Raw genomic sequence first — 27,958 nt, 5'->3', positions numbered from 1 at the left:
TGTGGGTGAGGTTACAAGTTGTAATATCTTATAATTCAATGAGTTTGAATCTAAACTCTTTCCAATACATTGTAACTGAAGAGTGAGCTATGGAGTTGACCAGTTCCAATTTGTGTTTGCCTGGCAGTGGCCTGACTCATCAGAGTTGATTTTCCTGGTTTGAATTTAATAAGTTAATTATGGTAGTTAGAAGTCTCCATGTGATTTAAAAACCAACCAATCAGTAATCTCTGTATAAGTATATCTTGCTAAAGTGCTTTTCTTGTATTTGGATTTCATGTTTGTTTGTGGCAATATTTAAAATTTTTACTACCAAACAATTATTTTTTCTAAATTTTATCATTTCTCTTAATAATCCTCAGTTAATTGTATCATAATATCAGTGATTGACCATTTGTCGGTTTGATCGATTTAATAATCCTGTCTGATTCCAAAATACTATCTGATGCCCAGTTTTTCTTTTCAATCACTTTTAATGGTAAGGTGTTGTTGCGGTTCTGTTCACCGAGTTGGGAATTTGTGTTGCAGACGTTTCGTCCCCTGTCTAGGTGACATCCTCAGTGTTTGGGAGCTTCCTGTGAAGCGCTTCTGTGATGTTTCCTCCGGCATGTATAGTGATATGTATCTGCTGGTTGTCAGTTCCAGCTGTCCGCTGCAGTGGCCAGTATATTGGGTCCAGGTCGATGGTGGTGTGGCTAGTCCTTTGGGTTGTGGCATGTCCTTATTCCGTTGTCTTTCCCTTAGGCATCTGTTGATGAAATTGCGGGAGTATCCGTTTTTGGCGAATACATTGTATACTACCATACATCAAAAACATTTCTGAACTGACAGCCAGACTATTGTGACCACTAGGACTCATAACAGCACACAAACCAACAGCCACTCTCAGACAACAACTCACCAGGATGAAGGATCTGATATCCAGCATGAGCAAAACCAATGTAGTGTACAAACTCCCATGCAAGGACTGCACAAAACACTACATAGGACATACAGGAAGACAGCTAATGATCCTCATCCATGAACACCAACTAGCCACGAAACGACATGACCAGCTATCCTTAGTAGCCACACACTCAGATGACAAGCAACATGAATTCGACTGGGACAACACTACTATTATAGGGCAAGCCAAACAGAGAACAGCCAAGGAATTCCTAGAGGCATGGCACTCATCCGTAGATTCAATCAATAAGCACATCGACTTGGACCCAATATACCGGTCACTGCAGCGGACAGCTGGAACTGACAACCGGAAGCGGCAGGTACAAATCACTACAAATGCCGGAGGAAACATCACAGAAGCACTTTACAGGAGGCTCCCAAGCACTGAGGATGTTACCTCGACAGGGGATGAAACGTCTGCAACACAAATTCCCAGCTCGGCGAACAGAACCACAACAAAGAGCACCCGAGCTACAAATCTTCTCCCAAACTTTAATGGTAAGGTTCTGGGGAGTATTGCTGAACAAAGACTTTGGGAGTGCAAGTTCATAGTTCCTGGAAAGTGGGGTTCAGGATACTGAAGAAGGCGTTTGGTATGTTTGCTTTTATTGTTTAGTGTATTGATTATAGGAGTTGGGAATTCATGTTGGGGCTGTATATTGTTCGGCCACTTCTGGAATACTGCATTCAATCCCTGATATAGGACGGATGTTGTGAAACTTGAAGAGGTTCAGAAAAGACTTAAAAGGATGTTGCCAGATTTGGAGGGTTTCAGCTATAGGCTGGAAGCATTTTCCCAGGAGTGTTGGAGGTTGAAGGGCGTCCTTATTGAAGTTTATAAAATCATGAGCATGGATAGGATGATTAGCCAATATCTTTTCTCTGGGGTAGGGGAGTTCAAAACTAGAGGGCATGGGTTTAAGGCGATAGTGGAAAGATTTAAAAGCGACGTAAGGGGCCACTTTTTCACAAAGAGGGTGATGCATGTATAGAGTGAGCTGCCAGAGGTAGTGGTGGATGCTGGTACAATTACAGCATTTAAAAGACATCTGGATGGATATATGAATAGTAAGGTTAGAGAGTATGGGCCAAATGCTAGCAAATGGGGTGAGATTAATTTAGGATATCTGGTCGGCATGGAAGGGTTAAACGGAAAAAAATGTTTCCATTTTGTTCAACTCTGTGACTCTCAGCTAGTTTAGTAGAAAATCACTTGTGATTTTCAAAGCTGGACTAACTTTTTTCCTTGGAGTTTGTTGTATTGATTGCTGGTCTTAATAGTTTTCTTTCGATAATACTAGATTAATAATAATTCAGAGAAGGTGAGTTTAGATCCAACCGTGACAGTTGGGAAATTTGAAAACTGGTAAGAGTAAAAGTGACGATGAATCTAGTAGACTGTTCCTGCTGATTTGCTAAAATCCTTTAAGCTGTAATATCTGACATTGCTACTAGTGTGGTCTGCTTGTCATGCTATTCTTACACCAAAGTGGTTGACCCTTAATTTAAGGTCAACTGAGGATGGGCAATAAATGTTATCCTTGTTAATGACATTTTCATACCAAGATTGAAACAAAATAAGAACTTTTAGACTTCGTTCAGCTGCATGACACTAGGAATTGATGAGTCATACAGATCAAGAAAGATGTACAATATGCAGAAATGTAAATGATTTACTATATGAAGTCAGGTTTTTTTTAGATTAGATTACTTAGTGTGGAAACAGGCCCTTCAACAAGTCCACACCGACCTGCCGAAGTGCAACCCATCCAGAACCATTCTCCTACCTTTACCCCTTCACCTAACACTATGGGCAATTTAACATGGCCAATTCACCTAACCTGCACATTTTTGGATTGTGGGAGGAAGACGGAGCATGCGGAGGGAACCCACGCAGACACGGAGAGAATGTGCAAACTCCACACACACAGTCACCTGAGGCGGGAATTGAACCTGGGTCTCTGGCACTGTGAGGCAGCAGTGCTAGCCACTGTGCCAAGGTGCCGCCCATTCATTGGTACAACTAGACTTTGTTGCTACTTACACTACATGCTGATTTCAGCTTTGTCCATTCATGAGCTAGTGAGAAGAAGCCACGTGTTTTGTACTGTCTTTCGTGGAACTCTTGTGACATGGGAGATAATGGAACTAAATGTAGTTGCAAAACTCAGCTTCCACAATGCCGCCTCCTACACTAGAAGCGACATATATATGCTTAAGGCAGTTTAGGACATTGTGCTGAAGAATGCATCTCTAATCTTTGTTTTTCTTTTGATATATAGAGGAGTTTGCTCATGCTGCCAATAAATTTGGACAAATTACACCGTTGGAGGTTGATATCCTTTTCCAGCTTGTGGCTTTGTACAGTCCAACAGGGTAATTAATCTTTAATTCAATAATTTTGTATTTTAAGATGGATATTCAAAACTTTGTTCATTTGACATAGAATAGGTGATGTAGATGGTCTTTATTTAAGTGCAAATAAATTTGTGTTTGATCATTTTAAATTTTAAACAATACAGTAGGCTTAAGACCTAAGTAAACCTCAAGATTTGTTTAAATTAATCTGCTTTATAAAAGGAGGTGATGCCAGTATAGGAAAGCAACTGATTGGTGAGTAGTTGATTATTTATTCAAGTCTTCAGTTTTGTTTGTTCTCATGGCATTGCTAGTTAGGCCAGCATTTATCCCTCGTTGCCCTTGTGAAGGTGATGGTGAATTGCATTCTTGAACTGCTGTAGTTCATACGCTTTAGGTAGAAACACTATGCCATTAGGGAAGGAATTTCAGGATTTTGACCCAGTATATCTGTTAAGTCAGTTATCCTGATTTATAGAGGCATGACAGGACACCTTGTCATTTTCAATGCACATCTTGTTCATTGGGTACCACATGAAGCTACTTATTTGCTATTAAACCAGCTGTGCAGAAGGTGTCTTCAGCTGCAGTAGATTGAGCTTCAAGTTAGAGTTTGAGTAGGAACCCCTGTTATTTTCATGCATCTACAAGTCTGATAGCTTGTTCTGGATTTGGTCACCCCACAGTTTGAATGTGCAGCAGAGGGGGAAATGAGTAACTGACAGGCATTTTAGAAGCGTCAAAGACGCATGAGTTTTCTGAGTGCATCTTGCTGTCCAGTTTATACTGAGTTCTCTACACTGGTCTGAGTGTTGGAACTAAGTGGCACCACAGCTGACTGAGCTGTACAAAAAGCAGGAGGAGGTTTGGAGAAAGTATTAATCATTAGGAATTCTACAGTTTGAGGAAGCAAGTAGGGGATTGTGTAGTGCAGACATGAATTCAGGAGGGTATATTGCCTCCCTGATGCTGGAGTCAAGGATGTCACCAAGTAGCTGCAGGGTGTTGTGTAGCTGGGAGCAGAGGGAGTCAAAGGGTGAGCAACCAATAGTCATGGGTCATGTTGGTGCCTAAACAATGGGTAAAAAGAAAGTTAAGCACTGTAGAGAGAATTTAGGGAGCTAAGTAGCAAGTTGAATCCCAAAGATGGTCTCCAGATTAACGCTGGTTCTATTAAATAAAGGATGTGGAGGAGCCAGTGCTGTACTGGGGTGGGCAAAGTTAAAAAAAATCACACCATACCAGGTTATGTCCAACAGGTTTATTTGGAAGCACTAGCTTTTGGTGCACTGCTTCCAAATACACCTGTTGGATGATAATCTGGTGTTGTGTGATTCATTTTTTAAGCTATTTAATAACGGTACAGGAGGGTATAACATGAATGCTTGTTTGGAGAGATGGTGCAGGGTGGAGCTTTCAGACTGATTGTAGGGAAGTAGAGCCTCTATATGATGGAGTAGCTGGTGGGGTGATTTCCTGGTTCTGTTTTTTTTTGGGGGGAGGGGGTGGTGGCGGGAGAGTTTCAAGCTATGTCAGCAAGGATTAGAAAAGCAAGAAGTAAGCTGCACAAAGATTTAAGACAGGCAAATTACACTTAAGTAAGAAATAGGAAGAGAGAATGCAGTAAAAACTAAGGTTCATGGTGCACGTATGTAAATGCATTGAGTGTAATAAATGAGGCTGATGATTTGTAAGCTCAATTAGCCATGTGTGAATGAGGTGTTATGGAGATAACAAGCCCTGAATCAACAAAGAATACAGTGTGTCCAGGAAAGGTATGAAAGAGCAAAGTGAGGATGGATGATGGAACTGAACTGGAATGTTGCATGTTGGAGGGACTGTGTGTTCAAGAGGGGTCAAAACAAGAATCCGATCGTTTAAAGTTAAGGAATATTGAGGTACTATTTAAAATACTATGTATTCTGTAAGTCACCAACTAGTGGGAAAGAAGCGGTGGAGTAAATGTGAAGGAAAATTGTGGAGAGGTGTAAGAGCTATAGATCAGATATAATGATGGACTACACAGAATGGGGAAGAGTTTAGGAAGTGTGTTGAAGTGAATGTTCTAGATCAATATTTTTCCGGCCCAATGAGAAAGGAGACATTACTAGACCTGGTTCTGGAGGATGAGGTTAATGAAATGGGTCGCATGTCAGTAGGTTAGCATTTAGGGAACAGTGAACATAGTATCACGATGTTTGGGTTATTTATGGACAAGGAGAAGGAACATTCAAGATTAAAGATATTAAATTGGAGCAGGATTATTTTGCTTGGATTTCCTTGGCTAACAGGCAAAACATATAACAGAATGCCAGACAACAAATTGATAAACACAAGTGAAACGAAGGTTGAATATAAAAACTTTCGGAGGGTGCGGTGAGAGGAAATAATGACAGCAAAGAGAACATGAGAATAAATTGGCAGCTACTGTAAAAGGACAAATATTCAACATATTCTATTGATATATAAATATCAAATCCTTAGAAGAGGGGAACTGGCTGATTAGAGACCAAAGTGGCAATTTGTACATGGCTGTGGTACTAAATAAGTGCTTCACTTGTGTCTTTACCAAAGAAAAAGATGCTCCCAGAGATATTAAAAAAGCAAGTATTTGAGGCACTTGATGGTCTTAAAATTACTGAAGGGAAGAAGGTATCAGAAAGGTGTTCAAAATTGTTAAGTTAATAATCTAGATCATCAATGTCATCTGATTAAGAACAATGGAAATTATGAAAATACTGGATATAGTGTTCCAATCCTCTTTATTTGGAAGAAAGGGAAATTGCAGATATTACACCACTGCTTAAATATGGATAAGCTCAGCAACTAAGGCCAGTAAGTTTAATCTTTGATGGAAAGGTTTCGAGAAACAATCTGGGACAAAATTGACTTCCACTTGGACAGATGTAGATTAAATGAGGAAAGCCAGTATCAATTTGTTAAATTGCATTTATGACTAACTTGATTACATTTTTTGATGAAGTAATGAGGATAATGTGTTTGATGTGTTGTATGTGGATCTCCAAAAGGCATTTGATAAAGTGTCATTGTCAACAATGACCATGGAATAAAAGCAGCTCACTACCACCACCTTTAGTACAATTAGGGGTGGGTGATAAATACTAGTCTGATCAGTCATTCCCCACATGCCTTGAATATATTGGAGTAAAAAAAATATGGCGCATGATTATGCACTTGACTATGCGCTTATTGGGGACTGAGACTATTTAATGGTTGTTTTTCAGACTAAGGGAAGATATTGGTGTGCTCCTTTATGGGGAAGATTGCTTTCCTTGGCTTTCAAGATTTCAACTCAGTTGCATGGCTCAATTTCAAAAGTTGCAGCTGTCATATCATTTTTAAGTAATGAGAACTGGGGAGGAAAGTGATAGAATTTAGGAAGATATAGACAGGCTAAAATAGTTGAACACAGCAGGTGAAATTTAATGCACGTCATTGTAAAGTGAGACACTTGGATAGGAATATCAGCTGATACCAATATAAAACAATATACCAGTATAAAAGAAAGCAATTCTTAACAGCTGCAGAAGAGAAACTTGGAGCTTTATAAATAAAGACATTGATTATAAAAGCAATGAAATTATAGTGAGCCATTGAAAAATTCTAGTTTGACCTAGACTGAAGTATTGTGATCCATTCTGGGCACTGCTTTCTGAAGGATGTGAAGGCATTAGAGAGGGGACAAAACAGACTTATAAGATTATTTCCAATTACTTGGTTATACAAAATTAAACATTATCAAATTGAGACATAAAGTTGGAGCTTTATATTTTATCATCACGATTAAAGCATGCGAACCAACTTTAGAAAGTAAGCTGCAGTTTAGACAGCGTGAGAAGACTTTGGTTATACTATGGTTGACATGAAGATGCAGCAGGAGCAGTTAATTGATTACATTTGAGCCAGGCTGGTCAGCTTTGGTCAAAGTATTGCTGCAGGGCACAGCTGGAATTGCCTAACTCAAAATTATTCATTCAGTAAAAACGGCATGTTGTGTGCACTTATTCTTTTGCCTGCAAAAATGCTGCCATGTGTATGAACAAACTTACCTTCTGGCACTTGCAAATCCGAGTGCAAAAGTGACATTCTACCTACAATGAGCATATAGTGTAGAAGCTTTTATGTACTGGGATGTGGGCTATACATCTTAAAGATTGGTGGACCATATTAAATAGCGCATCCCGCTGACTATGCTGAACCAGTCTATGCTTGCAAAATTCAAGACCGTGACCAGTGTTAAATTGATTCTGCTGTTGGGCGACAGTAACTGAATAATCCTGACTATGCCAATATGCATGTGTGGAATGAGCTGCCAGAGGAAGTGGTGGAGGCTGGTACAATTAGAGCATTTAAAATGCGTCTGGATGGATATATGAATTGGAAGGCTTTAGAAGGATATGGACCAAGGGCTGGCAAATGGGACTAGATTACGTTAGGATGTCTGCTCGACTTGGATGAGTTGGGCCAAAGGGTCTGTATCCGTGCTGTACATCTCGGACTCTAATTGCATTGGAAGCCAATTTAAGATTATTATTTGAATTTACAGAATGATTCCTTTGCGTGCTGGAAGTTATTGTGCAGGAGTTAATCCTTGTCAGTCTCAAATACTCTCAATGTTTAAGCTCCATAGCTCTGGAGATAGTGAACCTTCAGAATTCTCCATCTTCTGAGTGAAGAATGTCTCTGCTTTTTTGTCTTAAATGGTTTACCCCTTACTCTGGGTGTTATTTCCTTGGTTCTGGGGTCATCAGCCATGGGAAACATCCACATGGATCTTGTCCAAAATGTATAGGAATTTTCAGTTTCATTGCGATCTTCCCTCATTCTTGTAAGCTCTTGAGGATAAAGGTTCAGTTTTAACAATCTTTCCTGCAAACCCAGGGATTAGACTGAACTTTAGTTGCACTCCTGTGGCAAGTCTAATCTTAATTACATGAGACCAAAAAGTTGTAAGGTGGCAACCAAATTCTTCCATTATTTGATAAAACCATGTTGACTGATTATATTAAGCTTTTCCAAATGCCCTGAATACAGAATATTCCAAAAGAAATCTTTTGTAAAAATGAGGTGTAACATTTTCCTAGAGATGAATGTAAGGCTAACTGGATTATAGCTCCCTTCTTGAACATGAGCATCACATTAGTAGCTTTTTTTAATCTGCTGGAATCCATTGAGTTCTGAAAGATTTTCACCATTATTTCTGAAACTACTTCATTTAAAATCCTTGGAAACAGGCCATGGCGTCAGACATGTCTGCCTTTAGTCCCATTAGTTTTTGAAAGTTTTTGTCCCTCACAATAGAGATTATTATTAGACCTTTCTTCCCAATGGTATCTTCCTTGTCTGTTATCATTGTGACAATTACATAGTCATTCCCACCACGAGGACTAATGCAAAATAATTTAAAATATCTGCCATTTGGGTGGCACAGTGGCTCAGTGGGTTACTCTTTGAAGGGTCGTGTGGACTTGTTGGGCCAAAGGGCCTGTTTCCACACTGTCGGAAATCTAATCTTTAAAAGATTTCTGTTATCAGTTCTAAATTTGCATCCTCCAAGGGTCATGCTCTCACTTTGACTATTTTTTCTTTTTATATATTGTTAGAAGATCTTGCATTTTTTTAAAAAAAATGCTTCCCAATTTTCTTTCTTAATCAATTTCCTTCTGCTTTTTAATATGATTTTAATCATCTCGATCCTAAAAGCGATTCACGATCCTCTGGCCTACCAGTACTTTTCACTACTTTGTTTGCCATTTATTTTTGATTGGATACTTTCCCTGACTGCCTTTGTTAACCACAGTGGTTCATCCTTCTCATTAAGTCCTCTTTCTGGAATAGTATAGATTCTTGCAAACGTACAAACTAAGAATAAGAGTAAGCCACTCTGCCCTTTGAGCCTGCTCCAACATATAGAAAGGCTGATCTGATTTTTAACCTCAAACCTGCATTCTTTTGTATCTCTGATAATCTTTGATCCCCTTGGAAATCAAGAATATATCTACCTTGGCATTAAAAATATGTAAAGATTCTGCATCCACTATCTTTTAAGGAAGAGAATTCCAAAGAGTCATCCCTCTGAGAGAACTTTTTTCCTTATCTCAATCCTAAGTTGTCGATTACTATAACCAATTTCTAGAGTCGCCCACAAGAGGAAACAGTCTTTCTGAAACTACCCCATCCAATCCCCTCAGGAACTTGTTTGTTTCAATTAAGTCACCATTGACACCTCTAAAATCTGAAAGTTAGTAGTTTAACTTATCTGGCCTTTCTTCATAAGGCAATCCACTCATTCCAAGTATTAGTCTAGTAAACCTTCTGTGAACTACTTCCGATGCATTAACATCTGTCGTAAGTATGGTGACCAATGCTTTACACAGTACTCCAGGTGCAGTGTTACCAATGTCCTGTATAACTGAAACATAACCTCCCTACTCTTGCATTCAATTCTCTTTATAATAAAACATAACCTATTATTAGCTTCCCTGAATAATTGCTGTACCTGAATGCTAACCTTCTGCAATTCGTAAGTCACATGATATCAGGTGAGCTGGCAAGATGGATACAGAATGGTTTAGTCATAAGAGAGAGAGGGTAGTGGCGCAAGGATGCGTTTCGGAATCGATCATTGTGACTAGCAGTGTTCCACAGGGATTAGTGCTGGGACCTCTGCTGATCATGCTCTACATAAATAATTTGGACGAAAATGTGACTGGTCTAATTAAGTTTGCAGATGATACAAAAGTTGGTGGAATTGTGGATTATGAGGACGCTTGACAGAGGATACAGCATGATATAGATCAGTTGGAGACGTAGGTAGAAAAATTGTAGATGGAGCTTAATCGAGACAAATATGAGATGATACATTTTGGAACATCAAGTATGGGAACTTATACGGTGGATGGTAGAATCCATAGGAGTATTGTTATGCAGAGGGATCTGGGTGTGAATATCCACTGATCACTGAAGGTGGTAGCACAGGTCGAATAGATAGTAAAAAGGCCTATGTCATGCTTGCCTTCATTGAAAAGGGGCATTGAATATAAGGAGAGACAAGTTAGGCTGCAGCCTTCTAGAACTTCAGTTTGGCCACACTTGGAATGTTGGTCACGCTACCAGAAGGATGTGAATACTTTGGCGATGGTTCAGAAAAGGTTTACCAGAATATTACCTGGTATTGGGAATTTTAGAATACTGATCTTATACGTGAAGACTCTTTTAGCATGGAAGAGTAAAATGTGTTGTCACAGGCTTGGAGGACCAAATGGGCTGTTCCTGTACTGTTTTGATCTTTGTTCTAATAGCAGGACCTGTTTATGTTGTAGACCCCATGTATATTGTAGACTAGAACACCGAGATCTCTCTACATATTTTTGCTGAGTATATGAAATATCTACTTAATGTCTGCCATTGCTCATCCACCGACTTTCCCCTTATTGTATTTTCTCAGCCCACTTTAAACAACTTTTCTGCCACTGTAAGTACCCTCATTTAAGTTGAGGGTATGTTTTGAGTTCTCAGTTGCTCTCCATCAAACTGAGGTTGAAATTTTATGATGTTATGATAATCTCCTGCAGAGGACCCTTAACTATAAGATCTCTAATTAATATCATTGCACTTTACTATATCTAAAATAGCCTGTTCACGGGAAAGATCTGCCGCACACTGCTCTAGGTAGCCATCTCTGATGTACTGTAGGTATTTGTCTTCCATTCCACCCTTGCCCACTTGATTTGTCCAGTCAATATGCACATTGAAATCAACCATGGCAATTGGAGTGCCTATTTTACTTGTCTCCATTACTTCCCAACTTGTACTTTTTCCTGCATTGAATGAGTTTTCATTAGTTTTCTTGAAGATTTTTTTGCATTCTAGATTATTGTGACAAAATATTTGATAGGATGAGTAGAATGTTTGATACTTCTCTCCCTTGTTTCCCTCCAGGCGAGTCACTCTGGCAGATATTGAAAGAATAGCACCATTGGAGGAAGGGGCTCTACCATACAACCTGGCTGAAGTCCAGAGGCAGGTATGAGCGAATAAGTCGTGCCTGTCAAATTTATTAAATTATTTGAGAAAGTAACAGGATTAATAAAGGGCAAGTAGTGGGCCTTATGTTCTATGGTCTCATAGGCAAATATAGTTAATCACTTTGAAATATGAGGATATTGTTGAGTTTGGAGAAGGCGTTTTGACATGTTTCATGTAAATAAATGACGTATCCCATACTACGTTACACTGAATGCGTGTTTTGGGGATAAACCAAGTTAGTTACCTGTTGCATTGCACGTAGAGATGAGACATGCTATGACACAGGGTAAACGTCTCTGCTAATTTAAACCCAACACGCACAAGATTTACCCCGTGCTGTAATCTGTGAAAATTTGAGAGGCAAAGAACTATCCCAAAAGTCGCTATTTAAAGCAAAAGTTAACAACTTTAATTTTTTAAAGTCTAGTAAAATAATTAAGTAACAACTATTTACAACTTATTTATCTAAACATATCGTTTATCTTCCCCTCTACAATACTGCTCTAATAAAACCCCTGATTAAGACTTGCAGAAAAATTCATCTTCCTCTGTAGATTTGCTTTCTAGGTTGGTGTCGATGATTTTTCTTGTGCAAATTCCGTCTTAGAGTTCTTACCAGCAGCCTATGTCTGTTAGTCTTTCGGCAGTTCTCTCCCAACTGTTCAGTTTTTCCCGTCTTGTACCCCAAAGCATTGCATCGTTTCATTGGTTTTAATATTGTCAAAATATCAAATTCAAACTTGATTGGACTTTAGTATCTTGGTGCATAATTTAAACAGATTGGCCGAGTTTGAATTGGTTATCGTCTCATAGCAACCCAGGTACTGCTAGCTGCTGGACAAAATGTTACGTTGTAAATTCTCTAGCATTCTGTGTGCTTGCAAGTCCTTCACCTCTCTTAAAGATACAGTATCCCTCAGCCTTCATAAAAGACATCAGCCAGAAATTTTCAAGTGGCAGAAATCTTGCCGGGGCTGTTGCAGGAGTTGACTTTGTTTTGGTGGGCAGTGGGACCAGGAACTGCTCCCAATCAAAGATGATGTACCCAGAAGATACTTGCCGTGATCAGAGGACTAGCAATGTCAGTTACGTCACTGCTGGCAATGACCAGTGCTATGACACAAGCTGTATAGTGAGGGTATGATGACAATAGTGGTGGTAGTTCAAGCCTTGAGATGTGGTGGTCATGATGAACATGATGTTCCCAAAAAGCCAGCCATTGCTTCTAGAGGGCACATCCACACAGCAATGAATTGCTCCAAAAAGAGCTCCCCACAACTGGAGATGACCAGATTTCACTGGGTAATCTCCCCACAAAAGTGGATTTTTTTTTCCTCTTTGTTAAAATAGTCTGATGGCAAATGTGTCAAAGTACCATCACTTACTGTGCCATTTGGATTGCCTTCCTGCCCCTTTGAATTTCATCAATCGGTAATCTTAAAAGTACTATTACGATTAGGTACTGAAGAAGAGGAAGCAATAGGAAAGAGGGCAGGGGAAGGAAAGGATCAGGAAGAAGTGAGAAGACCATGGAAGAGCTGTGTTTTGTATTGGAGGAAGTGAGGAACATAGGAAGGGTTTAGCCAGACCAAGTACTGCTGGCACGTAGATACAACCAAGAGAGTGGAGAATGAAATGAGAGAGGAGAGAGAAAACGTTAATCATTGGAACGGATCACAGATGTCAATACCTTTCTTGGTATGTTTTTCTCCAGTTCTCCTATTTAAATCCAAGTTATTGTTAATGGGGCTGGTTTAGAATGACAAATTGGTCCATTGAAGCGGGGCTTTCTCTAGCTTCTAGCCTTTTATTTTTGGGAAGGAGAAATAGGTAAATTTCATGGTCAGCAACTTGTTGTGTTAACATTATTGTTGCAAGCTAACTCAGCACAAATATATTTGTTTTACTGAATACTTAGCTAAGTAAGCAGCCAAAGCCACAACAGTTAGTCTCCACTGTCTGCAACAAGCACTTGCAATGCCACCAACTATAGATACGTGAAAAAGTAGGATGTTTAATTGCACTTTGCCACAACGTTTTTTGTTGATATAAATGCCCAGAAGTGCAGCAAGTTGAGAACATTATTGTTGTTTCATTTATCTTGAGCTGACCCTGAATCTCAATATCCTCTGAAGATATGATGTACAAATATAATTTATTGAAGTGAAGTTTGGAAACAAATTGGTTTACCCGTCTTGCCTGTATTTTTGTCATCACTGGTGTTATGTCTATCGAGTCTGAATGTTCTGTTACTGGTCTTGCATCTTCTGTTTAATGAATGCAGTGACCATCTCCAAGTATTGCTTAGATTACTTACCGTGTGGAAACTGGTCTTTCAGCCCAACAAGTCCACACTGACGAGCAACCCACCCAGACCCATTCCTCTACATTTACTCCTTCACTTAACACTACGGGCAATTTAGCATGGCCAGTTCACCAAACCTGCACATTTTTGGACTGTGGGAGGAAACCAGAGCATCTGGAGGAAACCCATGCAGACACGGGGAGTATGTGCAAATTCCGCACAGACAGTTGCCTGGGGCGGGAATTGAACCCAGGTCTCTGGCACTATGAGGCAGCAGTGCTAACCACCGTACCACCACTTTAATAGACGTGCACACTCAGAATTAGAAACTGCCAAATCCTGTGACAGCTTAGCCTATTCATCTGCTTCCAGAAAGCTGGATTAGTGCAATTTTCCAACTTTCTCAAACATTACTTCCAACTGGCGCTGTGAGGCAGCAATGCTCACCACTCAGCCCATGTGCTGCCATGAAAATTTCTTGATTGGGAATTGAACCTGCGCAGTGACTATGAAAGTGCCAAATCTTAATCACTTATTGAATCTGTACAGGTAGACAATCCTTTATTCGAAATTCCAAAATCTGAAAGGTCCGAAATCCAAAGTTATTTTCTCCACAACAAGGTGGTTTGGCATGCAAACAGTTAACCCAACTCCACACCCACTGTGTCACTCAGATGTGACATAGTGACATGGTCCAGCACTGACAGGCGTCAATTCTATTTTGGTACTTGTAGTACCATCTGCTATTGGTTAATTTTGAAAAATTTTTCTATGAAAATGTCATTTAATTCTTTATCCGAAAAATTCTGAAATCTGAAAGACAGCTGGTCCTGAGGGTTTTGGATAAGGAATTGTTTACCTGTACTACTTGATATTCCTGTGAATGGATGCAAACGTGCATGCCTTTACAGAATGGTTTTGTCAAGAGGTGGTCATGCCTGACCAATCTGTTAGAATTCTTTGAGGAGATAACAAGCAGTTTAGACCAGGGAGAGCCAATTAAGAGCCCATGCTGTTAGAGGTAAGGTACTAGCCCAGATAGAAGATTGGCTGTCTGGCAGAAGGCAGAGGTCCGTGATACAAAGGTCTTTCTCAGGATGGAAGCTGGTGACTAGTGTTCCACGGGATCAATGCTGGGACTACAATTTCTCACTTTATACGTTACTGAAGGAACTGAGGACATTTTGGCAAAGTTTTCCAGATGCTACAAAGATAGTTGGAGAGAAGGTAGTATTGAAGAGGTGGGGAAGCTGGAGGGAGATTTAGGCAGGTTAGGAGAGTGGGCAAAGAAGTGGCAGATGAAATACTGGGAAAGTGTGAGGTCATGCACTTTGGTAGGAAGAATAGAAGCATGGAGTATTTTCTAAATGTGGAGAAAATTCAGAAATCTGAAGTGCAGAGACACTTGGGAGTCTTAGTCCAGGTTTCTCTTAAGGAAAACTTGCAGACTGAGTCAGTAGTTAGGAAGGCAAATACAATGTTGTCATTCATCTTGAGTGTACTTGAATATAAACACAGAAAGATACTTCTGAGGCTTTATAAGGTTCTGGTCAGATGACGTTTAGAGTATTATGAACAATTTTGGGCCCCTTTTCTCAGGAAGGATGTATTGTCCGTGGAGCAGATGGCGAGGAGGTTCACAAGAATGATCACAGGAATGAAAGACTTAACATAAAGGAATGTTTGAGGATTCTGGTTTATACTTGGAGTTTAGAAGGATGATGGAGGGTGGGTGGGGATGGGGGAGGAGGGGTAGGTGATTGAAACTTATAGAATATTGTATGACTTGGACAGAGTGGATGTTGGGAAGATGTTTTGATTGGCAGGAGAGATGAGGACACGAGGGCACAGGGTCTGCAGGCCAGGTCATTGAGTATATTTAGCACAGAGATAGGTAAGTTCTTAATTGCAAAGGGGATCAAAGATTATGGGGAGAAAGCTGGAAAATGGGGTTGAGAAACCTATCAGGAGAAAGTGAGGACAGCAATGCAAGGGGTCAGAGTTGAAGAGTGTGGAGTTGGAAATGCATAGCTGATCAGGCAGCACCTGAGGAGCAGGAGAATCCACGTTTCGGGCATAAGCGATTCAATCCTGATGAAGGGCTTATCCATAAAACGTGGATTCTTCTGCTCCTCGGATGCTGCCTGACTGGCTGTTCTTTTCCAGCACCACACTTTGAAAAATCTATCAGCCATGATCGAGTAGCTGGACAGACTTGATGGGCCGAATGGCCTAATTTCTGCACCTTTGTCTTATGGTCTTTATATGTAATAGCTTTAATGTCGTAAAGCATTCCCAATACACTTCGCAGGAGGGTTGTCAAATACAAAATTTACACTGAGTCACAAAAGTGATATTAGGGCAATTTTCAAGGAATGTCTTAAAAAGAGAGAGAATGAAGTGGAGATGCTTGGGAAGGGTTTGGCAGTAATTGACTCCCAGACAGCTGATGGCTCTGACCATGGGGAAAGTAGTTCATAATACTACTCCCAATGATCTGATATATTCTACACTTATACCAGAAATTGTTTGCTAGCAGGTCTTCCTTTCTTGAAGGAACAATATGGATTTAGGTTTCCACGCAGTATGCAGGGAACACACTGTTTGTATTGATATTAAAAAAATACAACTTTAGTGTCCAGCTGTACTGTAAAAATGCTCTAAGCACCATGAGATAAACTAAATGATTTGTCCCATCATATACTTGGCTCATTGACTACTGACATTTCATCCTGAGCTATTTTCTTGACAGTTTTTGCCAGTGGAGGCTTGAGATTATTTTCCACATTCTGGAAGGGTGATGGGACACATCTCAGGCTTGCTTCAACCAGAACAAGAATCAAACCTGTGCTGTTGGCACTCTCTTTAAGCACAGGTCAGCCATGAAGGCATTGGGCTAATTGGCTTATAATTGGGAAATGAATCCTGGTTTGCATTCACTGAGATATTTTGCTGTTTAGTTGGATGACTTGTACTTTTTCTTGCAAAATAACTTCAAGAAAAAATTAAAAATCCCAATGGCCAACTTAAAACAGTTGTATGAAAAGTCTTCAGCCTTTTGTAGTAATAAGCAGATGAGAGCAACATTAATTAAGTACTACTTTGTAGGCAACATTTACTCTCAACAATGGAAAACCATCTTGTTAATGCTTTAACATTATTAAAATCTCCCTCCCGATTACATTTTCCTCTGTTTCTTAAGTAGATGCACCCTTTCCAGAGTTAATCCAAAGCAATTCTTAGCTCCTGAGCACTTGTTTTCTTTTCTTATCTCACTGGACGATTTTGAATTCCCAAATTGGCTTTTTATGTGGGTTATCATGGACATTCCTTCCTCCAGCCAAAATTATGTGAATCTTGAATTCTCAGAAACTTGAGCTGTTCAATCTGAGCACACATACTCAGCTGTATTCTTGCATGGCATACTATGAGGATTTGCTGCCTTTATCTCTTGGTTCTCGCCACCTCATATTTTGATAGATTGAAACAGGGTATGAGGTTTAGTGATATTTTAAGAAAACCCGCTGTAAGTGGTCCTACCAGGCCTTCCTGTGAACTTTGCCCTTCTAAGTACATCTCTATGGCAATGAGAATCACATGAATCATAGACTCTCTGTAGAATGGAAAGAGACCATTCAGCCCTTCAAAGAGCATTCCATCTAGACCCAGCACCTCACTCTATCCCCGTAACCCTCAATTTACCATGGATCATATCTAATCTGCACACTGCACATAATTTAGTATGGCAAATCTACCTAACTTGCCCAACTATGAACTTTGGGAGGAAACTGTAGTACCTGGACGAAATCTCCACAGACACAGGGAGGACATGCAAACTCTACACACAGTCACCGAAGGTTGGAATTGAACCTGCATCCCTGGTACTGTGAGGCAGCAGTGCTAACAACTGAGTCACTGTGCTGTTCCACATGTCCAGATGGAAATGCAGTTCGCTATGATTTAAATTGCTTGATTGACTGTATTCTGTCCTGAAACTGACTTGATAGCTGTACAAAGCCTAACATATTTGTGGCATTTTGGAGGCAAATTGTCCATCCTGTGCTCATACAAATGCTCTCACCATTCTCTACAGGTGTGCACATTGTGCATGTTCTTCCTAGTAAAATAACCTGTCTTTTTTTCTGTCAATTCAGCAGAATTCAACAGGTCACGATTTCTCCTCTTCGTTTTTACCAGAAGTGAAAGACACTGGCAAAAATCCTCACAATTTTAATGAAATGTTACATTTATTATGAGTGTCATGATTTTTGTACTTTCTAATGTTCTAAGAAACTTGTGAAACACCAGAAAATTGAAAAGTAAAATAGATTCCTTCTGTTCCTTACTTTGCGCCTTTGCAAGGAGTAATTTAGTGAGAAGTGGTTACTTTTGATTCAGCTTCAGGTCAAACAAACTGGTGCAGTTTTCGAGGTTTGCCATGAAACAAAAGAATGTCATGTGGGGCAGCACATATTTATAATAGCATCATGTCATCAAAACACAATCCTTTACTTTAATGATCCAATTGATAATTTTTGAGGTCTCCAAAATTTGTGGGTCGAAAATTTGAAAAAGTAGATCAGTTTAAAAACTGATAGGGATGAATCTATTACACAAATTATCTAAATAAACTGGTAATTCTATCAATATAAATTGTACCTACTGTATTTATAATCCATGACTACATAAGTTTATGGAAGTTTAGTGTTTATTGCCGCACTGTATCTGATTCCAAAGCTGTATGCTGGTTTGTGTTTTATTTATTAAAGAAGATTCCATGTGAAAATATTACGTTAACAAATGGTAGAGCAATTAATATTGAGTGTTTTTAAAATTGTGTTCAGTAGAATATGAATTTTAAAAGTTTTACATTGTATGAAGGCAACTGTTCAAAATGATTGGTGCAGTTATAAGTAAATTATTTCAAATTATTTCAAGTTATTCCAATAATAATGTTAATTCCAGTTTTCCATATTTGCCAGTTTATGGTATCAAGCTACCAGTGTAACCGTAGTGTTAAGATAACTGAGTCATATTCTTTTCCCCATTCATCCTTTTTGTTTTTTGTTCTCTCCAGCAATCCTACAGTGATACGAGCAGGCCTATTTGGCTCCAGGTTTTTGAGTCTGCTTACAGGTTCACTTTGGGCTCAATTGCTGGAGGTGAGTGACATGTCTCAGTGCTGTTTTCTGACCCAGGCCATTGTAATAGGATCCAGTCAGACCAGGAAAGATCAGCCAGGGTACAGGCTGTTGTAATAAAGGGCCAACTTTGGAAGGCTCTGTAAAGTTCCTTTTATATTTACTTGTGATCAGAAGATCTGACAGAGTATTACCATGCCATGTCTGGCTCCAGACAGTCTTCAGGACAAAATCTGAACAATTGCAATCATGCTAAATATTTGGTGGGAAAAAGAAAAAAAAAGTTTAAGGAATGAACTTAAGAATATCTTGGGCCAAGCTAAAATGTATGCTGTTTTAAAATTTCTCTACACAATGGCAGTGGAGAGAAACTACTCAAAATAATAATACTCTTTGATTTTACATTCTGCTTCCAATTTCAGAAGTGTCTTTGCTGCCTTAGACTGAACAAAAATTGTAGGTAATGCAGAATTTCCATAAATGAGTGCTAAATTTGAAACTGCCTTTTTACCGTACTTTGACATGTTGATAAAACTAAGTTCAAGAGACACATTCATATAGACTTTTTATACGCTACTGATAGAGATGAAATGTGAAAACTAACAGCTATAATTAGGAATAGTATTCTATAACAACCATAATATCTAAATGGGTCTTAATAATTCTGAAGAAGGGCTCATGCCCGAAACGTCAATTTTCCTACTCCTTGGATGCTGCCTGACCTGTGCTTTTCCAGCAACACATTTTCAGCTCTGATCTCCAGCATCTGCAGTCCTCACTTTCTCCTTAATAATTCTGAACACAATATTCTATTATTTTTGACATATTCTTTTTCAATCAAACTTTATCATATTTTGTTTAAAAAGCTACAACAGAATTTGAAGGAACGATACAAGATATTTATTTAAAATTCTGTTTCATTGTAGAAATAGTGCATTTCCATTCAGGCTAGTAGTTTACCATTGAACATCATCTACATAGATATTTGACATGCAATTCAGCTGCAGTTCAACTTAGCCCCATAACAATGTTATTCAGGATGCAAAGATATTAAAATGAACATGGATAGTAATTGGAGGGTTTGTTTATATCTGAAACAAACAAAGCCATTGTGGTTGCTGTAAACTAATAAGTGGCAGCAGGCTGTTAAACTTCTAGTAATCTGCTGCTGTGCTGCTTACAAAGTTGTTCCATTGTTTATACTGTTTCTGCTTGCTTCGTCTTTACTTGATTCTGACCTGATTTAGTTTCTTGCATCAGATTTATTGTCCAAATTGTTACCTTTTGTTGCTACAGGAGTTTTGCATTTGTTTTGTTCAGAATCAGGCATACTATTCTGCTTATTAAAACCTGTGCATGATTAGAATTGTCTGGGGCCTCTTGGTTATGTTTCATCTTCATCTATTTGAAGTTAGATGGCTTTATGCTACAGTCAGGCAGAGGTCTAGTAGAAGTGTAAAGGCTTTGACCTGATAGCATTACTGAAGTTTTGATGAAATTTTAACTTCAACATTCAGAAGGTGTTTTTGGAGCCAAACCAATAACTGTGCTCTGGCAACAGTCACAATGATGAGAAGAGGCTACAGTAAGAATGACCATTAGATCGGGGGCAGCAGAATTAGGCTTTTCACTCCATCAGGTTTGTTCCATCATTCCAGTTCCGGGTCACAGAAATGATAGAGGATGATCCCTTGAATACGGAAGCTGGTTTGGGTAAGGAGATGAGGACAAGGATAGCCCTATTGTGGTTCTTTGAGGGATGTCGTGACAGCTGCAAATGTGTTGCTGGTCAAAGCACAGCAGGCCAGGCAGCATCTCGGGAATAGAGAATTCGACGTTTCGAGCATAAGCCCTTCATCAGGAATAAGAGAGAGAGAGCCAAGCAGGCTAAGATAAAAGGTAGGGAGGAGGGACTAGGGGGAGGGGCGATGGAGGTGGGATAGGTGGAAGGAGGTCAAGGTGAGGGTGATAGGCCGGAGTGGGGTGGGGGCGGAGAGGTCAGGAAGAGGATTGCAGGTTAGGAGGGCGGTGCTGAGTTGAGGGAACCGACTGAGACAAGGTGGGGGGAGGGGAAATGAGGAAGCTGGAGAAATCTGAATTCATACCTTGTGGTTGGAGGGTTCCCAGGCGGAAGATGAGGCGCTCCTCCTCCAGCCGTCGTGTAGTTGTGTTCTGCCGGTGGAGGAGTCCAAGGACCTGCATGTCCTCGGTGGAGTGGGAGGGGGAGTTAAAGTGTTGAGCCACGGGGTGATTGGGTTGGTTGGTTCGGGTGGCCCAGAGGTGTTCTCTGAAGCGTTCCGCAAGTAAGCGGCCTGTCTCACCAATATAGAGGAGGCCACATCGGGTGCAGCGGATGCAATAGATGATGTGTGTGGAGGTACAGGTGAACTTGTGGCGGATATGGAAGGATCCCTTGGGGCCTTGGAGGGAAGTGAGTGTGGAGGTGTGGGCGCAAGTTTTACATTTCCTGCGGTTGCAGGGGAAGGTGCCGGGGGTGGAGGTTGGGTTGGTGGGGGGTGTGGATCTGACAAGGGAGTCACGAAGGGAGTGGTCCTTGCGGAACGCTGATAGGGGAGGGGAGGGAAATATATCCTTGGTGGTGGGGTCCGTTTGGAGGTGGCGGAAATGGCGGCGGATAATACGTTGTATGTGCAGGTTGGTGGGGTGGTAGGTGAGAACCAGTGGGGTTCTGTCTTGGTGGCGGTTGGAGGAGCGGGGCTCAAGGGCGGAGGAGCGGGAAGTGGAGGAGATGCGGTGGAGGGCATCGTCGATCACGTCTGGGGGGAATCTGCGGTCCTTGAAGAAGGAGGCCATCTGGGCTGTGCGGTGTTGGAATTGGTCCTCCTGGGAGCAGATGCGGCAGAGACGAAGGAATTGGGAATATGGGATGGCGTTTTTACAGGGGGCAGGGTGGGAGGAGGTGTAGTCCAGGTAGCTGTGGGAGTCAGTCGGTTTATAATAGATGTCTGTGTTGAGTCGGTCGCCCGAGATAGAAATGGAAAGGTCTAGGAAGGGGAGGGAGGAGTCTGAGACAGTCCAGGTGAATTTGAGGTCGGGATGGAAGGTGTTAGTAAAGTTGATGAACTGTTCAACCTCCTCGTGGGAGCACGAGGCAGCGCCGATACAGTCATCGATGTAGCGGAGGAAAAGGTGGGGGGTGGTGCCAGTGTAGTTGCGGAAGATGGACTGTTCCACATATCCTACGAAGAGGCAGGCATAGCTGGGGCCCATGCGGGTGCCCATGGCAACTCCTTTAGTTTGGAGGAAGTGGGAGGATTGAAAAGAGAAGTTATTCAGGGTGAGGACCAGTTCAGTCAGTCGAAGGAGGGTGTCAGTGGAAGGGTACTGGTTGGTGCGGCGGGAAAGGAAGAAGCGGAGGGCTTTGAGTCCTTCGTGATGGGGGATGGAGGTGTACAGGGACTGGATGTCCATAGTGAAAATAAGGCGTTGGGGACCGGGGAAGCGCAAATCCTGGAGGAGGTGGAGGGCGTGGACAGAAAAGGTTTATGAATTTGAATTAGCCCCTCCCAGCAACATCAATCGTTTTGCATCCTCCCTTTTCACCAGCTGTGGCCAAGCTTTGTTTCCTGTCAAATTAGCCAGACACCACCACCACATAACAAATCTGTGCAGATGGCCTTGAATCTTTGAAATTTCAGTTGAATTTCTGTACTGCTGTTTATATCTTTATGCACTTCTCAGCACTTTGCTGCGCATTTAGTCCTATTTCCTTCTAACTCTTCCCCACTGTATTAACTTCTATTAAGTGTCATAATCTCAAAGCCTTCCATCACGTTATCCCTCATTCTCTTTTCAAGAGAAACAGAATTGTCCTGTTCACTCTCTTCCATGCTTTCCTTATAATTCTTTAACTCTTTTTATCATCTTCGATTTGATTTATTATCACATGTACTAAGACACAGCAAAAAGTATGGTTTTGCATGTTAACCAGAAAAATCATACCTCACATAAGTGTATCAGGGTAATAGAACAGAATGCAGAATAAAATATTATAGCTGCAGAGAAGGTGCAGAAAAAGATCAATTTTAACATGACAGGTCTGTTCATAAGTCTGAAAACCACAAGGAAGAAACAGTTCCTAAATCAGTTGATATGTGTTTTCAAACTTTTATATTTTCTGCCAAACAGAAGACAGTATAACCCGTGTGGGAGGGGTGCTTGATTATGTTCGTTGTTTCCCCAAAGCAATGGGAAATGTAGATGGAGTCAATGGAAGGAAGGCTGGTTTACTGGGTTGTGTTCACAACTTTCTGTAATTTCTTGCGGTCTTGCACAGAACTGTTGCTATACCAAGCTGATGAATCTGGATAGGATACTTTCTATGGTGCATCAATAAAAATTACGAAGAGTCTTTGTGGATATGCTGAATACCCTTCGTCTTCTGAATGTGCCTTTGTGACTATAGCATTAATGTGAAAGGGCCAGGTAAGATTGTTGGTGAGATGTACTCCTAGGAACTTCAACCTATTGACTACCTCAGTCTCAGCACCATTGGTACAGATAGGGCGTGTCCTCCACCCAGCTTTCTCAAGTCAATGACCAGTTCCTTCATTTTGCAGACATTGAGGGAGAGGTTGGTGTCTTTACGCTATGCCACTAAGCTGACTCTTTCCTGTATTTTGTCTCAGTGTTTGAGATCCAACCCATTACAGTGGTGTCATCAGCCAATGGAGTTAGGGCCGAATTTCACCACATGCCATACTTGTGTACAAGGAGTATATAGTAAGGGGCTGAGTACACAACCTTCCAGGGAAACAGTGTTGAGAATTGTTATGGAGAAAGTGTTGGCACATCCTTACTGATTGTTCTCTGTGGGTCAGGAAGTCAAGGATCCAGTTGCAGAGCGGGAAGCGGAGTCCTAGGTCTCAGAGTTGGGAGATGAGTTTGGCAGGAATTGTGGCATTGAAGGTGGAGCAAAAGCGAATATATAGGACTTTGACATAGGTGTCCTTATTATCCGCATATTCAAGGGACAGTTGTAGGACCAGGGAGATAGCATCCAGACCTATTGTGACAAAGGCTAATTGCAGTGCATAAAGGTAATCTGAGAGGCCAGAGATGATGTGTCCCATTATTAATCTCTTGAAGTACCTCAGTGATGGATGTCATTAAGGCACATTGCCTGATTTTTCTTTGGCACTGGGATGATAGTAGTCTGTTGTGGTTCTGTTAGCCGAGCTGGGAATTTGTGTTGCAGACGTTTCATCCCCTGTCTTGGTGACATCCTCAGTGTTTGGGAGCCTCCTGTGAAGCACTTCTGTGATGTTTCCTCCAGCATTTATAGTGGTTTGTCCCTGCTGCTTCCAGTTGTCAGTTCCAGATGTCTGCTGCAGTGGCCGGTATATTGGATTCAGGTCATTGTGTTTGTTGATTGAATCTGTGGATGAGTGCCATGCTTCTAGGAATTCCCTGACTGTTCTCTGTTTTGCTTGTCCTATAATAGCAGTGTTGTCCCAGTCGAAGACAAAACCCTAGCCAGACAAACAATAGCTAACTTGCTGGACATACAGAGCAGTCGACAAGACAGGGAACCTATCAACAAAGACTGCATACTCAAACTACTGGACCTGTGCCTCACAACACACTTCACTTTCAACAACAAAATATATGACCAAATCAACGGCACACCTATGGGCTCACCCATCTCTGGACTCATAGCAAAAGCTTAATGCAAAGATTAGAACGAACAGATTTACTGCAAATTCAACCCAAATTCTGGGTAGGATATGTAGATGACACTTTTGTAATCATTAAAAACACAGAAATAGAAAACACACACCGGATCATCAACGCCACACTCACAGGAATCAGATTCACTACAGATGAAGAAAAGGACAACTAACTCCCATTCCTAGACGTGATGGTACAGAGAACACCGAATGGAGAATTCACCACAAAGATATACAGGAAAACCACACACATAGAGCAAGTCCTAAACTACAAAAGCAACCACCCCAACACACACAAAAAAGAAGTTGCATCAAGACACGATTCAAAAGGGCCACAACACACTGCAGCACACCAGAACTGCAAAAAGAGGAAGAAGAACACCTCTACAACGTATTCGTCAAAAACTGATACCTTCGCAATTTCATCAACATATGCCTAAGGGAAAGACAACGGAATGAGGACATGCCACAAGCCGAAGGACTAGCCACGTTACCATACATCAAGAACATTTCTGAACTGACAGCCAGATTACTACGACCACTAGGACTCATAACAGCACACAAACCAACAGCCACTCTCAAACAACAACTCACCAGGACAAAGGACCCGATACCCAGCATGTGCAAAGCCAACATAGTGTACAAAACACTACATAGGACAAACAAAAAGACAGCTAACGATCCGCATCCATGAACACCAACTAGCCACAAAATGACATGACCAGCTATCCTTAGTAGCCACACACTCAGATGACAAGCAACATGAGTTCAACTGGGACAGCACTACTATTATAGGACAAGCCAAACAGAGAACAGCCAGGGAATTCCTAGAGGCATGGCACTCATCCACAGATTCTATCAACAAACACATCGACCTGGCCACTGCAGCGGACAGCTGGAACTGACAACCGGAAGCAGCAGAGATGAACCACTATAAATGCCGAGGAAACAACACAGAAGTGCTTCACAAGAGGCTCCCAAGCACTGAGGATGTCACCTAGACAGGGGGCGAAACGTCTGCAACACAAATTCCTAGCTCGGCGAACAGAACCACAACAACGAGCACTCGAGCTACCAATCTTCTCACAAACTATGATAGTAGTCTTCTTGAAGCAGGTGGGAACCTCACGTTGTAGTAAGGAGAGGTTGAAGATGTTTGTGAATACTCTTGCAAGCTGATCCATGCAGAATCTGAGTGCATAACTGGGACTCCCTCTGGACCTGTCACTTTCTGTGGTTTCACTCTGCAGTGGTGACTGTGAGTACAGGTGCACCCCGAGGCTGTGACATCATTTCATTGACCTTCTGTTCAAAATGAGCATCGAATGCATTGAGCTCATCGGAGAGGATGCAGTGTTGTCAGCGATTCTACCCAACTTTGTATCCCTCCAATGCTTCTAATTCTTTGTTATTTTATGGTGCCAAGAATTGTTCTTAATCCTCCAAGACTGTTCCATATACAGATTTAGCAAAGGTTATTTATTTTTCAGTTCCATCCCTAACTTATTTATTAATTTATGTTGCTACTTCTGATCCTTTGTTTTGAACAAGTTGCAATTGTAAAGTGGAATTTCTCTCACTAGCAGAAAGTAAGAAATTGTGTCCCCCTAAGATTACATGAAAATATAGGAAGATGTAAATTTATGCAGGGGGTAGAGGCATGAAATGCTATATTTAATACAGTCGAGAGTGTCGTTGCTCACAGTGTTCGGAGAAATATGGAAGATAATAAGCTAAAAGGAGCAGAACAGAGAAAAGATGAAATACATTGATACTTTTACATTGGCTAGATATTTAAAAGTACAAGCAAAGAATTGAATCCCTTCTGAAATGAAGGCTAATCGGGGAAGTAATGCAGAGCTTTGTTTGGGGTGGTGTGTGCCATTCTAGTCACCATACTACAAAACGGATAGACTGGGGAATAAGAGCAGGCCTGGTAGAGGTCTTCACTTTCTGAAAGCTTTTGATATGGTAGGCTTGAATCACTCTATTCTCTTGAGAGTTAGTTGAGAATCAAAACGGGAAAAATAAAAGAAAGCTGCTAACAAATCAAACGACAAGTTTGTAAATGAGTGTTTTCTTTGGAACAGAGAAGGTTAAGGATGGATTTCAAGGAGGTGTGTCGGATTGAGGTGCATGGGTAAGGTGAAGAAACAGCCATTCTGCTTAGTTGAAGGATCAGTAACAAGAGGCTCTAATCTTAGTGAGAAGCAGGAGGATTAAAGGGGATTTGAGGTGGAGGTCTGGATGTATTGTCTGAGAAAGTAGTTGAAGCAGAACAACTCGGAACACTTCAAAAAAAAAAATACTTGGATGAGCACTTGAAATGTCATATCATTCAAGGCGAAGGACCTGATGGAGGAATGTAGGAATAGTATAATTAAGAAAATTTTTGGTGGGACAGATTCGATGAGGCAAAAGTCCTCTTCTGTACTGTAAGATTCTGTGAATGTCTATCTTACACACACATTTAATGAGCATCAATACATTTAAAGTGAGCCTTATTGTTTACATGATGGAGAAGAAAACAGAAGGATAGTCATGTTGGAAAAGTCTCGTGGAATCTAAACACTGTCATAGGCCAATTGGATCAATTGACCTGTTTTGTGCAATACATTCTTTGCACATTCATCTTAGTGGTCTTACTTCCCCAATTCTTCAGAAATTTCAGACAATCCAGAACATTAGTGCTCAACTCTTATACTCTGATCTCACAAGTACTCCTCAGGCATTTTGCCTCCACTCCGAAAGAATGTAGTACCTTTGCCCCAATTGATTTGTTGTGTCTTCTGGGAGCAGTCTATTACTGGTCCATGGTTAAACTGGTAACTGTCAACTCTGATTATGGTTTAATTTTGTTTTATAAAAGTAATGTGTAAGGATGCAAAATTCTAAATCATTGTAGTTTTAAAATTAATTATTTGAAGGAACAGGTATATTGGTCATTTTGAGATTTTAAACAAAACGAATGTTCAAGATCAATGGAAATGTTGTGCCTATTTAGCACTATCATTTTTGATAATCTTCGTGACAGTTAATTGTGTAATTTAATAATTCTGGTAAAATTATTGTCAACATTGTTCACAATTTTTTTAGTTTTCTAAAGGTTAGTTTTCATATACAAATATATGCACCATTTATTGTTATGTTGATCAGTTCTGTTCGTTATAACAGTTTTGTTTACATTACAACATTATTGAAAGTTAAACTATCAATGCTCCAGACATTATCAAGGTAGTATATCACGAAAACCTAATAAGTTAATCCAAGTGTATTAAATGTAAAATCATATGACAGAATTAGACAAGTGATTCAAAATAGTGATGATAGTAAAGTTGATTTTCATCTGTTTGCCGTACCACCTTATTAAATAGGCACTAAAACTATTGAGCTTCAACGGCAATGAGAGCAGTTCAGGAGCTTTTGAAATTGGCCACAGCCCCACACCCCTCCCATTTATCTCTCCACCT

General features: G+C 40.6%; 1 protein-coding gene across 4 annotated transcripts in view; it reads left to right on the top strand.

Moving 5' to 3' along the window:
• The window catches only part of LOC132817112 (electrogenic aspartate/glutamate antiporter SLC25A12, mitochondrial-like), a 130,043-nt gene that overhangs the window by 46,849 nt on the left and 55,236 nt on the right, over positions 1 to 27,958 (top strand). For all 4 annotated transcript variants that reach the window (XM_060827289.1, XM_060827291.1, XM_060827290.1 and 1 more), the window contains 3 exons: positions 3,228 to 3,321; positions 11,266 to 11,350; positions 18,735 to 18,819. In XM_060827289.1, coding sequence (XP_060683272.1) covers positions 3,228 to 3,321; positions 11,266 to 11,350; positions 18,735 to 18,819 — 264 coding nt within the window. The remainder of the gene's footprint in view (positions 1 to 3,227; positions 3,322 to 11,265; positions 11,351 to 18,734; positions 18,820 to 27,958) is intronic.

This window comes from Hemiscyllium ocellatum, chromosome 7 (assembly GCF_020745735.1).
Source record: "Hemiscyllium ocellatum isolate sHemOce1 chromosome 7, sHemOce1.pat.X.cur, whole genome shotgun sequence".
NCBI classification, from domain to species: domain Eukaryota; kingdom Metazoa; phylum Chordata; class Chondrichthyes; order Orectolobiformes; family Hemiscylliidae; genus Hemiscyllium; species Hemiscyllium ocellatum.
This window is presented reverse-complemented; position numbering and strand designations above follow the sequence as displayed.